The sequence below is a fragment of the Phyllostomus discolor genome, chromosome 8 (assembly GCF_004126475.2).
Source record: "Phyllostomus discolor isolate MPI-MPIP mPhyDis1 chromosome 8, mPhyDis1.pri.v3, whole genome shotgun sequence".
NCBI classification, from domain to species: Eukaryota; Metazoa; Chordata; class Mammalia; order Chiroptera; family Phyllostomidae; genus Phyllostomus; species Phyllostomus discolor.
In genome coordinates, this window is record NC_040910.2 from 77,517,053 (window position 1) to 77,531,589 (window position 14,537).

Genomic DNA, 14,537 nt, shown 5'->3' on the forward strand with positions numbered 1-14,537 from the left:
CAGGCCTGGGTCTGGTCCCAGCCTGCCTCCAGCCCCGGCAGCCCTGCCCGTGTGGCTGCTGGCCTTAGGTTACTTAATCCTTCGAGTCTCAGCTTTCTCATCTTTGAAACTGCAATGACTTTCCTACTGCACAGGGCCCTTTGACGGGCCCCGGAGATGGCGCCGTGAGCATCAGCCCAGTGTGGGCTCAGTCAGCTCTCTGATGTATGCGATCACCATTGTTACTGTCGTTACTGCCGTCTTGCCATGTTCTTTAGTGGCTTGAAATATGTTGACGTACTTGTCTTCCAATCTGGCAGCCGATTCCTTGAGGCCACGCCCCTGCACCGCTGGGAACGGCCAGCCTGGGAGAGCATACCGCGCACCCACAGGAAGGCCCCGCCCCCTGGCTCTTTCTCAGGCTCACCTCCCCCAGGTGCACGGAACAGAAACGTCCCTTGCCCCTCTGAGGAGGTAAGAGGACTCCAGGCAGAAGAAGCCCGAGGCTCACCTTATGCCATAACGTAGGGCATTGCGGGGGGAACATCACCCCGACTCCCCTGCCAGGCTGCTCCCCTGCCAGGCTGCTCGTGAGGCCAGAGCCTTCACCCAGGCTGGGAGGTTCCCAGGGGAAGGCCTGGGTACAGGGGCACGGCACAAAGGAGAGAGCATGGCCTTTCCTGTGCACTCTCAGCAGACACACCCGGGCCTTAGTGTCCTCATCTGTAAAACGGGGAGGATACGGCTGTCATTTTCCTTGCAGACCTGTTGCAAGGGTCAAGAGAAAACGCTGAGAACGGGCCTCCAGGAGCACAGCAGTGGGACACACACGTTGGTAACTGGCACTGCCCTCCGTCTGTCACTATGTGCTGCCCCACCCCACCGCCAGCCCGCCGCTCCAGGCGCCCTGGCCACACTGCCTATCAAGGAAACTTGGGGAGAGAGACTCATATTGGGACAAATGCCTGCAGCTTAGGAAGTAAGGCTGCTCGACGTTCTCTGGAGGGCTGAGCCAGAGGGGCTTAGAAGCAGGCAGGGAAGGAGGGCGGCAAGGGTGGGCCTTCCCCTGCCTTGTCTTCAGGCCACCCCAGCACCCCCAAGGACTCGGCCCTACTCCAGGCCAGCGCCATCCGTGGTGCCTGCTGAAGGAGAGCAGAACCAATGGCCAGATCCCCTTCCCTGGACACGTGACAGGAAGGGAGGTGGCAGCGAGCTGTGGGAACACACTGTCCCAGGGCTCTGTGGGGCCTGGTCATGTGGGAACAGCTGGGTGCAGGCCCTCTCTGCAGCCTGGTCATCCTCGCTGCCTCCGAGGACAGTCACAGGGTGATCGGGACTTCACAAGGCACAGCACAGCCCTGGTGAGGGCACCCCTCCCCAGTTCATTGGAAGGCCGGGAAGAAGGCTCCGGGGCCAAGCTGCACCAAGGCTGCACCTCGGGGGGGTGGAGCGCTGGGGGACTTCAAAGCCCTCCAGGGGACGCCGGCTCTGAACTGGCTGCTCACAGGCCCAGGTCAGCTGGCAGCAGGAAGGTTTGTGTTTCTTTTAATATCAGCTCGCAGGCATTTAACATTCCTCGAAGCTTAAACACAGAAACATTCTCCTTACCAGACTGTGCTTTCTGCTTTGCCAAACATAACCTGGCTCCCTCCCCTTCCCCCACCGCCTCCATCTGCTCCTGTCTCCAAGATGTAATGATTTACGGTATTTCCCCTGGGGCTGGTGCTGCTGACAGAAGTGAGGAGGAGGAGACAGCAGGGCTGAAGTCCAGGTGGGGCGACGCCATCGAGCCCTGGAATCTGGGTTCTGGAGGGGCCAGGGCCCAGGGGACATGCTGAGCTGGCTGTGCTGGACACTCTTTCTAAGTCTTCTCTCCCACAGCCACCGATGGCCTGGGGCACAGGGCAGCCGATCACGTGTCTTGGCTGGGTATCTCCTGGGGCCGGATGGGCCAGCCGGACCCTCATCCCCGCCTGTCGCTCCTGCCAGCCCACAAGTGTGGAGATGGAACCCCCTCTCCTTACCCCTGCAGGAAGTAGGTTCCCAGGGCTGAATTTAGAGAGCTTTCGCTCTTTGGCCCCCATTTCCTAAATAATGAATAAAATAATGAAGGACTGACTTATGGTTGCCTGGCAACGCCATCTCCCTGGAGACAGTGCTGAAGACTGGGGCATAGGTCCCCCAGCGTCAGGAAAAGATGTGCTCAGGAACTTGGGGTGACATGAGGCAGATGGCCAGGGCCCCACCAAATAGAGCCACCCCCCTTCAAACACTAGAGCCTGAGACAGATTCGGGGAGCAGGCGGCCCACGCAGGTCCCCGAGGGGCAATGCTACAAGAACACACAGCCAGGAGCCAGATCCCAAACTCTAAAGCCTCAGCAAAGCATCAGAGAACAAATTCTTCCTGCAAAAAAAAAGTCTTTCAGCTCGCTTTGCCCAGATCCCGTCTGATGTGACCGTTAACAAGCCCAGAGCACCCACCCCCACGGCTCAGGCCCAGGGCACACTGGTTACGGTTTTCCTCAGTGTCACGGTCACAGAATCCGCCCTCAAACCTGGCTACCTTGTATCAAAAGTGTGAGGCCACACAAGGTGGCAGGGGAGTGTGGACGGCTTCATGCCAGCCCGCCTGCACCCTTTTCCCAGGTAAGTGAACAGCACCACCTGCCAAACTGGAAGGATTTCCAGAGACACAGGCTGCAAACAAGGACCCTCTCCCCACATACATGAACAGAGCACCAAAAAAACACAGCTGAGGCAGGTACGCTCTGAAACTGACGCAGGACCTGCTCCTGCTGATACCCACAGAACCAACTTGTAAGCCCGTGAACGCCAGGGACAGGGGAGTAAGGCCCGGCGACCCCAGTGACAAGTCAGAGACCAGCCCTCAGCAGGCCAGCAGACCCTAAACCCGTCCAGTGGCTGGCTGGGGACTCCCACCTCCTGCAACAGACACTGCTCATCACACAGCGTGCACGGAGACGACCTCCCAGCCCTCAACCCTCAGCGCGGTGCTCCTGGAAAAGCCACCTGCAGACTAGAGCAGACAAAGGGAGCTGACGCCCCCCCCAGTCCATCCTGCAGGAGTGTGGACGAGCCACCTGAGCCAGCTTCGGGAGCCCGAGGACCCAGGCAGACGTGGCCGTCTGAGGCTAGACAGGACGTCACCTCCAGCAGGGAGAACCACCAAGCGGGGGAGCTTTTCCCAAACCAGCTTCGAGCCTGAGTCCCCGAAGGTCAAACACCCTGACCTCCAAGGCAAGTGACAAAGACGCCTTCCAAAGTGGCAGCACCGCCTGGCAGCTCCCCGAGCCCAGCCTCAGTGCCCTGGCCGCATCTGGGCCCTCACCTGGATCTGCCCTTTGCCCATGATCTTGTCCACAATCTCATTGTTGTCCTTGTTGACCTTGGTCTTGTCGTAGCACTTCTCGTAGCACAGGATCCTCAGGGACTGAGAGCCCTCCAGCTCGATCTCAAACTCCTGAGGAAAGACGGAAGGAGGGTCCTGAACCCCTGGAGCTGGGAGACGTGGATCCCGGCAGGTGGGGGTCCCACTTTGCAAGGCTGAGAAGCAGGGAGGAGGGCCCGCAGGACCCCGTCCTCAGGCATACAGCAGCGTGCTCCCCTCCTGGAGCCCTCCAGGACCTGGGAGCACTGATGAGGGGAGTCTGGGGCCTGGGCTGAAACCCGAGCTGGGACACTAACACAAGATCAGGAGTCAAAGGAGCAGGGGTGAGGGGCAGAGCTGGCCTGGCCACCCCCGCCAGCAGGACATGATGAGAACAGGGAGTGGGGTGGGACGGTCGGTGACAAGCTCGGGGTCCCTTGGGGACACCAGCCCCTTCCACTCACCTCATCCCACTTGGGCTCCGTCGTGTCCCGAAAGACCCTGGTTTTGGCTTTGCTGACAAAGTAGCCAAAGGAATCCACCTCCAGAGTACAGTACAGGTCTGTGGGGGGACGGGCAGAGATACACCGAGTGAGGCCCAAGGAAAAGGGGCTTAATGTACCTGCCCCTCCCAACCCCCTGTGGGGGCTGCCCTCAGAGTCTGGCCCTTCACACCTGCAGCACTCCGCCCAGCTGGTGCTGCCCGCCCGCCTCCTGCACCAGCCTCTGGGCACACTGGCCCTCTCCCTGAAGGTGCCCAGCTCTCCGTCGGGACCCTTGCTGTCCCTTTACCCCAATCACGTGCCTCCTCACCACTGAGGCCTCACACCACGTCTTCACTGGCCATGCTGACCAAGGAGACACCCCTGCCTATCCCCCCAGGTCCCTTTATAGGGCACCGCTGGCATCTGAGGTGGGAGTCTCAGGACGGCATCTGGCCTCTGGGGGCAGAACACTAGCGTGACCCCAGCCACTGAACCAGAAGTGCCACCCCCTTCCCGACAGCTCTGTTCGGTGTTGCTTTCTTCACAGCACTTCACTTTAGCTGAAGTCGTCTTTTCTCTCGTCTCCCCTCCCCCTTCACCACATCAGCGCCACAAGGGCAGAAGCCTGGTGTTCTCAGCCACCGTGCCCTTCATACTAAGCTGGGCGTGCACATGGCAGGTAAGCCCTGCTGGATAGCTGGTAGTTTCTTCCCATTTGCCAGATGAGAAAACTGACTCACAGACAAAGGGACTTAACGTCACACAGGATCAGAAACCCAGGGCTCCTAGCTCCTCCCTTCTCAGCCAGCCCCATGTGGGAGTGCATGAATGGAGCTCTTACCACCCCCAAGTGCTTCAGGTGACCAAGTAGTGGAAAGCTGGGGCTGGGGGTAGGGGGCGCTTTCCCCAGTGTGTCCATTTTGAATCATGACCTTTAAGGCTGAACATTTTCTCCCGTCTACCCTGAGACCCAGCCGACCAGGCCCCAGCACTGGGCGGTCGCCCCAGGCCCTCTGCAAATCCACACGTTCCCTCTGCAGCTGGGACCCCGGCAGCCTCCGTCTGCCCGCGGCAGGAACTGCTAAGGTGGTTTTCCAGGGTAATGTGTGTGTTGCGGGGGGTGGATCTGGGGCATGACAGCCAACCCTCTGCAGCATGAATCAAGGGGCAAAGGGCAGAGGTCAGAGGGTGGACATACAGCTCAGGCCCTGGAGTTGGCCAGCCGGGCTGTTTTCCGAGAGAACAGAGGTGCAGCTGCCCCCCAGTTGCCTCTAGCTGGGTGTGACGCAGAGCAGATGCAGCTGCGTATGGGGCGCATGGGGATGTGGGTGCAGGTTAAAGGTGAATGGCGCCGAAGGCCCAAAGCAGCCAGGCTCTGCCGGATCGGACCACGGGTCTGGGTGGCCGGGAGACGCAGGGGCAGGAAGGGCTGTCCCCACCTACTGGTTTGGTGCACGTCCCCCTCAGGCGCCGGGGCTGGTTCACGGGGGAAAGGGGAGACTTTGGAGTCAGACCGTCTGGGTTCAAATCCGAGCTCTGTCCAAACCCCCAGCCTCTCTGCCTGACGGCTTCAACCTGCGCAGCGAGAGTGATCGTGATGCCCGCACAGTCAGCCCGCACCCTCCGCCTGACCATGCGGCTGTCATGAGCTCACTAGGACGAGAAGCCACTCTGCACACTCACTCACAGGTCCTAACCCCTAAGGGTTAGGATGAACGAATGTTTATCAGAACCAACATCCGAGCCAGTTGGAGGGAAGAAGATGGGCTGGATGCAAGGAGAGATTTAGTTGCAGCTCACCCTGTGTTTAACCACTCAGGCCCATCCCGGCCGACGTGAAGGAGAGAGAGAAGGGCAAGACTCCTGGGCATCATGGAGCTGGGAGGCACCTGGCTCAGCTGCCGACGTGGGTGCATGTAACAGCTCTGCAGAGCTTACTAACCAGAAATACTCCCGGGCGGCACCCCCACCCCCAGCAGAAGGGGATTCCGTGGGCCTGGGGAGGGCCCAGGAAGCTGCCACGTGCACATGCAGTGCAGCGTGAGTGATGAGGGCGAGGTCCCGCCGCCCTGAGAGGGATGATGCTCTGAAGGGAAGGCGTGGGCTTCGAAGCGGAAGATTCGGCTGCTCCTCCGCCACCCACGTGACCTGCCTGGGAACATCCCTGCGCCTCCGGGGCCTCCGCTTCTTCGTGAGTGAAATGCGAATGGTGTCAGTGAACTCAGTGGGAAGCCAGGAAGATTGGAGCAAGTCACACGCCGGAGAAGGCTGTGACATGTCAGGGCATGTCCCCACGCCGGCCACATTTCCCTGGCACCTGGTAAGGGCCCGGGCACACAGTAGGTGTCTGGAAATTAACTGCTTAGTTCAGCATTTCTGAACTACTATTCATCCAGCAAAAAAGGACACGTGGTTCTACCCTCTAAGAACTCTCTCGGGAGAAGCAAATTTGAAGTGACAGAACAGTATGGCAGGTGCCGTAAGCACGGTTTGCCCGGGGCGATGGGAACACAGAGCGAGGAGGCCGATGAGCCCCAGGAAGTCGGGCTTCGCACGCATGTTCATTGAACGTCTGTGAGCCAATGGCATGGCCTCTGCACGGTGCACTGCTCGGGGAGAGGCCAAGGGCAGACCTCACCCACCAGGGAGGAGGAGGAGTGGGAAGGGCCTGGGGGAGAGGAGCCGGAAGCTGGGAGCCCTGGGTTCCTGACCCTGTGTGATGTTAAGTCCCTTTATCTCTGTGACTCAGTTTTCTCATCTGGCAAATGGGGAGAAACTATTACCTGTCTAACTGACTCACAAGATCCTGCAGGAGAAAAGTCAGATCAAAAGTGTAACTGTATCTTGTGAAACGCCAACAACTGCACAGACTTAGTGATGATAAAGAAGGGAGAGAAGGCGGTGTGTGGCGGTGTGCGAGCACCACACACGTGCAGTCGCACTGCAGCCTGCTCTTAGGTCAGTGTCAACAAGGGAGATCACTTCTATGGAGACAGAAGCTGAGGTTCAGAAAGGTGAGAAGAGTTGCCCCAGGTCACACAGCTTGTGATCAGTGGATGTGAGGCTGGAGTCCAGCAATTCAGCAGACTTGGAGATAAAGGGCAGGACAACTGCCCAGGGGAGCTGGTTCCTGGCCTTTGGGGGCACATCCCACATCTCAAGGCGGTGGCAGGCCAGAGCAGAGCAAGTGGGCAGTGGGAGGCCCCACGCGATGGGTCCCCAGGGACTTTCCGGGACAGGGTAAACAATGGCCCACCCAGCCTCTTCCTAGGGCTGGTGGTCAGGGACACTTACTCGCTGACTGCTTGAACCCCTTGGCAGAGTGGACGATGACATGAAGGAAGCCATAGAGCCCTGGAGACTCATCGTCTGCAAGAGTGCAAAGCCCCCAGAGTGGGGGTGGTGAGTGGCTTAAGGATCTGAGACACAGCATGAGCCTAGGTCTGACAGCACCACCTGGTGGCCAGATGAAGAAGTTTCCAGAGCCCACTGCTTCCAGGACCATGAGCTGGTGCCCCTTCGCCCTCCACTCAGCCTGGGAGGCCAGTCCACACCTTCCCTCTTGGACCCAGGATTTTGTACCACCCCCCAGGGGTGCCCTCCCCTGCCCTCTGGGTCCTGCTGTCCTGTGGCTGACCTTCTCAGTCTAGTCTTTCAAAGTAAAAGTTAGCCAGCAAGTCACTGTGCCAATGGGAGAGAAGGCCCATCTCTGCCTCCTCTTTGGAACACAGGGGGCAGGTGACCCTCATGCGCAGTGTTCAAAACCCCTTTCCAGCACCCACCGGCAGCCAGGTCCCACCCACTCTAGGCCAGTTACCCGCCCCGGTCACAGCCCTGCCTGGCTCAAAAACCTCCCATGGGCGCCTGGGCTGGAACAACAAACCGCCTTGCTGGGCACCCGAGGCCCTCCGAGATGCAAGCCCTGGAAACGTCTGGCCTAACTTCTCATGCACTGTTCTAGCCCATCTCCCCTTCCTCCCACCCCGATCCCTGCGCCACGCTTGTCTTCTGCTTCCACTATCTGACCACCTCGTGAATACACTAACGACACGGTCCCAGTGCACCAGATTCTTCTCCCACGCCGGTGGGGGCCAGGGAGGCGCTGGGGCCTCCTGGGGAAACAGACAACCCCTGTTCAAGCTTCCTCTGTCCCTGGCGAGGTCCCTGCAGAAGGCCCCAGCAATGCCCTGGGGCACTGGACCTACTGCCCTGGCAGCCGTGGGTTCTAGATCTTACCGTCTTTATTGCTGGTGACAGGAATATTGTGGACAGTCCTAAGTTTGAAGCAGGATCCCGTGAGCACCTGGAGCTCCACTGAGCTCAGGACAAAGGCCTGGAGATCTGCAGGAGGAGCCGAGAGAGGGGATGTCATCGCAGGTCCACTCAGACCCGCAGTTCCCGTTGGGGGCTATCGCAGGAAAAAAACCCACTTGGTTCTAAGGGCAGAGTTGGTCACTGAACCCTCACATGGGTGCTGTCAGAGGGGTAAGAACGGGGGAGTCCAGCAGAAGAGGCTGGTATAAGTGTGCATGGGAGGGGGAGAGGCAGGGAGAAGGGGCCTTGGCCCTGGGTCCAGTCTTATTACTAATTCATTGTATGCCTGAAGCGAATCACTTTAGTTCTTTGGGCCTCAATGGCTCGGTAACATCGATTAAGAGCCACCTGCCCTGGCGCTTTATAGAGTGGCTGTGGGGGCTGAAGAGGAGACGCAGGACATGAAAGTGCTCGGGAACACACAAGGCCATTGGGGCAGCGTAGAGTGGGGCAGGACCTTACCCTTCTTCTGCAGTTTCTGAATCGCTTCTCTCCACTCTGACCTTTCATAGTCCGAGGACAGTAGGAACAGGTAGCTCTGAAGAGAGGAGATGACAGTTCAGTAGGGTGACTCTAGTCAGACCAAGTGCATTCCTGGATTTCGGGGCTTCAACAAAGCTACTTCTTACCCAGGTACCACCCCCTAGGCTTGGTGGGAAGCCTAGTGACAGGAGTGGCAGTGCCAATGATGGCCAGCAGAGGGCACTAGCTCCACACCAATGGGGAGAGGGAGTCCAGGGCCGGAGCCACAGCAGCCTCCTTGCGAGTTGGGGCCTGAGTCCTTCATTCCCACAGGTCAGGGCTGGGAGCCACAGAGAATGGACAGCCCTGGACTGAGGATGGGGGCTGTCTCGGTTGCATCCCCACCCTTTCTGACCTTTCCGTTCCGATTGTGGATCCGAAATGGGATTGTGGGGGAATTGAGCAGCAGCAAGAACTCGTTCTCAAACATCTTCTTCTTTAGGCGCTCGATGGCCCGGCTCTGTCCTTTGTTGGCTTTCTGCGGGGGCAGAGGGCACAGACGGTTGTCCCCACACTCAGACCCCACTCCTCACCCCGAGGCTCCAAGCACAACTTTCCCCTGTGTGCTGATCACGTTTTTCTTTGTTTTCCTTTTTCAATACTTTATGATGCTGTGACTCCTTGGGAGGCTTAGGTGGCCAGGGAGAAAACTATTCCTCCCAGGTCATGCTAATTCCTAACATATCCCCAACCTCCTCCTGTATGTAACTCGCACATGTCATCCCCCTGCCCTAAGTCACCCAGGTACCAGATTACCAGGGTCAGCCTCTGTAGCCCAGAGCCAGCCAACATTACCCGAACCAGCCAGTCCCACACCATCTCCTGCCCTGCCTTCCTTTCTCTGGGAAAGCACCACATAGGCTCCGCACCACGGTCTCCCACGCTCCTTTTGCCTCCTGGCCAAACCTGCGCTTCCCCACGCGGCCGTGTGGTACCTCAGACACCTTTCAGCACAAAGCCCCAGTGCCTGGCCCGGGGCACGGGGCCTGCAAGGCTGGGTCACAGCCTCCATGCCCTGCCTGACACGCCCCGGCCCCCACCCTGCACCCTCCACTGCAGCCTCATGGTGTCGTCCCCTGTTCTCTGATAAGCCATTCCCTCTGGTGGGTGCCTCCTTCTCCACCTTTCCAAGTTTATATTTTATACAGGACCCTTCCCTTTTATTAATGACTCCTATGCTTAACTCTGATCTCATGCCATACTCAAACTCCAAAGCTGAAATTCATTTCTGCATCATCTTTTATTTTTACCCAGTAGACTAGCAAAACTGTAACAATGGCTCCCAACCAGGGTTGTGACAGTGTGGGGCGAGAGTGACTGTCACACACTGCTGGTGGGACTGTCAGCGGATGCACCCTTTCCAGAGGGATGCCTGGCAAGTACATGCACGAGCCCTTTGCCCCAGGCACCTCACTTGCAGGGAGTCTGCCGGAGAGAAGACACACACACAGCTATGCTGGCTGCAGACTTGCCTGCGATGGACGAGCAGAGAACCAGAAATAATCTAAATACCCAAACACACTGCTGTGCAGTCAAGCAACAGAATAGCATGTGGCCGTTACAGACCCAAAAAGCACCTTACAGACCCAAACTAAGGTGCCCTGTTAAGTGAAAAGCTTAAACTGCAAACCAGCACCTGCAGTCTAATCTCATTCCAGCACAAATAACGCGCATGCGCACACGCCGGCCGGCACGGCAGAGTCAGGAAGAATATCCCCTAACTGCTCACAGCGGGGGCTCGGGGTGGGGGGCCGGTCAGTGTGACTCTACACACTTTGGCATCGTGAGTTTTCCTTCAAACAAGCCAGGGCTACACTGGTGATCAGGGAAAAAATAAGTTTAAAAAATGTTATTAAACAAGTAAATCACTGCTGCTTCTGTGCTTCAGGGAACGACTTTGCTGTGCCTCTCCAGGGACTCCTCCGTGGGTGGAAATGGGCACGCCTGCCCCCCACACCCGACAAGGAGCTCAGTGAGGCACTGGGCACAGCGCAGCCAGCGGCCAGAGGAGCTCAGTACGTGCTGATTCGACTGAGCAGAAGGCCGCATCTCCACACCCAGGGCAGGAGGGGAGGCAACCAGCCCACCGGCTCCTGGGGCCAGGTGGGGATGGTGGGCAACGCCAGATGGGGCGACAGGCTCCACTGAGGCCAGGTGGGGCCTGGCCATTCGGTGGAGGGGTGTGTTGGGGGGGACACGCCTATGCGGTGGGATGTTCCCTCTAAACAGATGCACCGCCCACAGACCTACACTTCCAAACACCCCTGGCATTATTACTGTGGCCTTCTTCTCCCCTGTCCAAGGAGAGCTGTCTGAGATGAAAGGATCCTGAGAGGTCACCTGTTTGCCTTCCTCAACAATCATTTATGAAACAAGTATTTATTATGTGCCAAGTACTAGGGACGTAGAACAGCCCCTTGCTTGAGTTCAAGTCCTAGTCAGTAAAGGAAAAAGTTGACTAGGTAATTATAAATCAGTACCAGTCTTTTGCAAAGCAAAGCAAAGAGGCAAACGCCAGGAGCCAGGAAGCAGGGCACCCAACCCAGCCCGCAGTGGGTGCACACCAGGGAAGGTCCCCAGGGGAAGGGAGGCCAAAGCAGAGCTGGATGGATGAAGAGGAAAGCAGACCAACCAAACGAGCCCCTCCGTGCCCTGCCTGCCATGTCTGGGGGTGGGGGATGCCTCCTGGGGGCTCTCTGCTAGCCTCTGCTTTCAACTGTATGAATTGAAGGCTATGCATTTTCCTGTGAATAGTGCTTTGCCTGCGTCCCACAGGTTCTGCTATGCAGGGCTCTCATTTTCATGCAGTTCCCGTTTTGATTTCCTCTGTACTCTGAAAGTTTTAACTTGCCAGGCTTATATTTAACTACATTCTAGCTGTTGATTTCTACTTTTTCTGCACCATGGTCTGTGAACATGACAGGTATCCCATCACTGTTTCTTTTTTAATTTGACATTGCCTTTGCAGCCTAAAACATGTTTCACGCGTGTGGATGTTTCATGTGTGTCTGAGAACCTCAGTTCTCGGTCGGGGCACAAGCTTCCGTGCGTTTCCGCGTCAAGTGTGTCACAGCATGCAGGGCTCCCTGTCCTTGGTTCTCGCCACCGCGGTCAGTGGGTTCGCAGGAGGCTTCCCAGGCCCGTTCCCTGTGCATATTCTGCGTCCCCTCAAGAACGCCTTCTTCTCTTGCTTCCCTTTTCTACAGCGTTGATACACACTCTTCTCCAGGAAATTTCCCAGGATTAGCCTCACTAACTTCTGAGCACTGACTCCCTGGCTCACTCTCCACCTGCTCAGTGCTAATCTGCCAAGATCAAAGTCTTTCCCTAAACACATGTATGCCTAAGGCCTCCTTCTCTTGCCTCTTCCCTCCTCATCAGGTTCCCAACCCTCACCACGGCCCCTGCCCGTGCTTCTCGATACACCCGGGTCAAAGGGCCCCAATAAAAACAGCTGACACCCCTGTGCCGGCTCAGAGGCCAGGCACTGCTCACCTCCTTCTGGATTTCACTCTTGAGGGCAGAGATCTTCATTTTCATGTCCTCCAGCTCATGGTCTGGGAAGGGGTGCACGTGGGGGCTGGGCTCCGCCTCCTCGGGGGACGGGAACACGAGGTCGGCCAGGGGGATGTACCATTTGCAGTCATATTGCTGGTGCTTCCTGCCAGTGAACCAGAGGAGGCCTTGAGCCACAAGGAGCTCGGCCTGAGCTGCCGAGCCCCAAACCACCTAGAAACGATGTGCTGAGAACTCGTCACACACAAAAATGACCCACCGCCCTTGAGCCGCCCGATCAGGAAACACGCACACAGAGGTTCTGGGGGCAGGCGGCCGTGGGGCTCTGGCCGCGCCCGCGCCAGTCTTCTGGTCGGGTACGACCGGTGTTTCTAACACCCCAAACCTCGCTGGCAGGAGCAAGAGAGGGCTCACGCTTTCCTGTTCCCCATCCCACGCTCTCCCCTCCCTTCCAGTCTGCCCGCACTCAGCTCACACTCATTATCCTTTAGGCTAGAGATGGGATACAAATGTTATTTCGAAGCCAACTCTGATCAACCGAAGTCACTCGAGGTACCGGAGAGAGGATTACACAGCCACGTTGGAGCCCAGTGGGCACCAGGGCCGTGGCTCATTAGTCAGGTCTGCCGCGGGCAGAGGACTGAAGGCACGGGCATGTTTGCTTATGACTGCCACCTGTGCCTGAAAGCAGTCTCAGATCTAGTGCCAGGGAGCCCTGCCTTTTCCTGAGTCTCATGAAACCCCGCCTTCTCTCACCTCCCCCAGAACGCAGGTCTGCGCCTCTCACCCCATCACCTCAGTGTCACAGCGAGCTCAAGGCTCGTCTCCCCTGGACTGCACGCCAGCATACTTGCACACGGCAGGTGAAAGAATGTGGGGCGCATACCAAACCACCTTCTCTGCTCATGGCGCAGAGTGGGGCTACATCACCAAGTCTGGACAGGGAGGTGGAAAGTGGCTTTCAAGTCAGATTAAGGTTCAAATCCCATCTCCTCCACTTCTAGCTGTGCAACCTGGGGCAACTTATTTTACTATTCTAAGTCTTTTCTCTACACCTGTGAGATGCAGAAAATAATACCTACTTTATAAAGTTGCTGGGAAGATTAGAAATAATATATTCGAAGCATTTGTCATGGCACCTGGCATGGCAGACCCACTCAATAAATGACAGCAGCGGATTTAATGAATATTCACTGACTCGTGAGCAAAAATGTAGAGACGTCTAATAAAAGAAGAATGCTTAAGCAAATTACGGCGTATCTACTTGTAACATCATGCGGGAAAGTGAAATGATGATTATGAAGATTAGGCAGCTACAGGGAAAATGCTTATGACGTGCAATGGAAACAGCAGAGCCCCAAATTGGGTATTCACTCTGATTACAAGTATCTGAAAAAACGTGTAAGAACATTAAAAAAACTGGAAGGAAATACAGCAGCAGGAGACTGATGCTTATGTTCAGATGGGTGATGGGTTTTTTGGTCTGTAATTTGGTTATATTATCTTCATAATTAAAAACATCATTTATTTTTAGAAAAAGACTATGCAGTAAAATAAAATAAATTAATATGCTTTTAAAAAGGAAAACATTCCGATCGCTTCAGGTTGCTAAGGGGCTCCTCCCCAACTCTGCACCCTGGGCGCAGGCACACTCACCCTGCAGATGTCTTCTTGAGCTTGGCGCACAGTAGGACATCTGTGAAGAGGAAGACGTGCCGCAGCTTCCGGGAACCCTCTGACACTTCCACCAGGAAGCCGTCCTTCACCAGCTGCCGAGTCTGAGGGAGACGGCACACCCACCCACCCGCTCAGGCATGGCCTGTCCAGGGCCCGGCCTGCCCAGGCACACCATCCCGCTGAGGGGGGGAGGGGGCAGCGGGGAGGGCCCATAGTGCCTGGTGGTTAAAAGCAAAGGTTTGGGGGTCACATGGACATGGGCTTGAATCCAGACTCCGCCACTTCCCAGCTGTGAACTTGGGCAAGTTTCCTGACCTCGCTTAATCTCAGTTTAACCATCTGTAAAGTGGAGGTAATGATGGCTGCCCATGAGGGAGGGAGGGATCACCAGGACGACGTGTGCACAATGGCGCAGGGCCAGCCCATCAGGTGTGATCAGCATATGGGAGCTTGATGCGTTTCTGCAGCTCTCAACAGCTCCACCTGGACGAACCCTAGTTCAGGATGACTTGGTTCCTCTACCCTGGGGCACGAACACTCCCACCCCCCCCCCCCAACACCCACCCCGCAGTCCTGCCTAAGAAGTTGGTCTAGATTCAGTTCAGCTCGACCTGCAGACTCTCTCAGGCCTGTGGATGCTACCCGAGTCAATTCT

At 57.0% G+C, this 14,537-nt stretch overlaps 1 protein-coding gene across 6 annotated transcripts in view; it reads right to left on the minus strand.

Annotated features, from left to right (window-relative positions):
• The window catches only part of ABR (ABR activator of RhoGEF and GTPase), a 172,800-nt gene that overhangs the window by 33,572 nt on the left and 124,691 nt on the right, over positions 1 to 14,537 (minus strand). For all 6 annotated transcript variants that reach the window (XM_028519029.2, XM_028519030.2, XM_028519033.2 and 3 more), the window contains 8 exons: positions 13,862 to 13,983; positions 12,185 to 12,350; positions 9,045 to 9,167; positions 8,630 to 8,705; positions 8,090 to 8,194; positions 7,148 to 7,222; positions 3,833 to 3,930; positions 3,330 to 3,461 (listed from right to left, as the gene is read on the minus strand). In XM_028519029.2, coding sequence (XP_028374830.2) covers positions 3,330 to 3,461; positions 3,833 to 3,930; positions 7,148 to 7,222; positions 8,090 to 8,194; positions 8,630 to 8,705; positions 9,045 to 9,167; positions 12,185 to 12,350; positions 13,862 to 13,983 — 897 coding nt within the window. The remainder of the gene's footprint in view (positions 1 to 3,329; positions 3,462 to 3,832; positions 3,931 to 7,147; positions 7,223 to 8,089; positions 8,195 to 8,629; positions 8,706 to 9,044; positions 9,168 to 12,184; positions 12,351 to 13,861; positions 13,984 to 14,537) is intronic.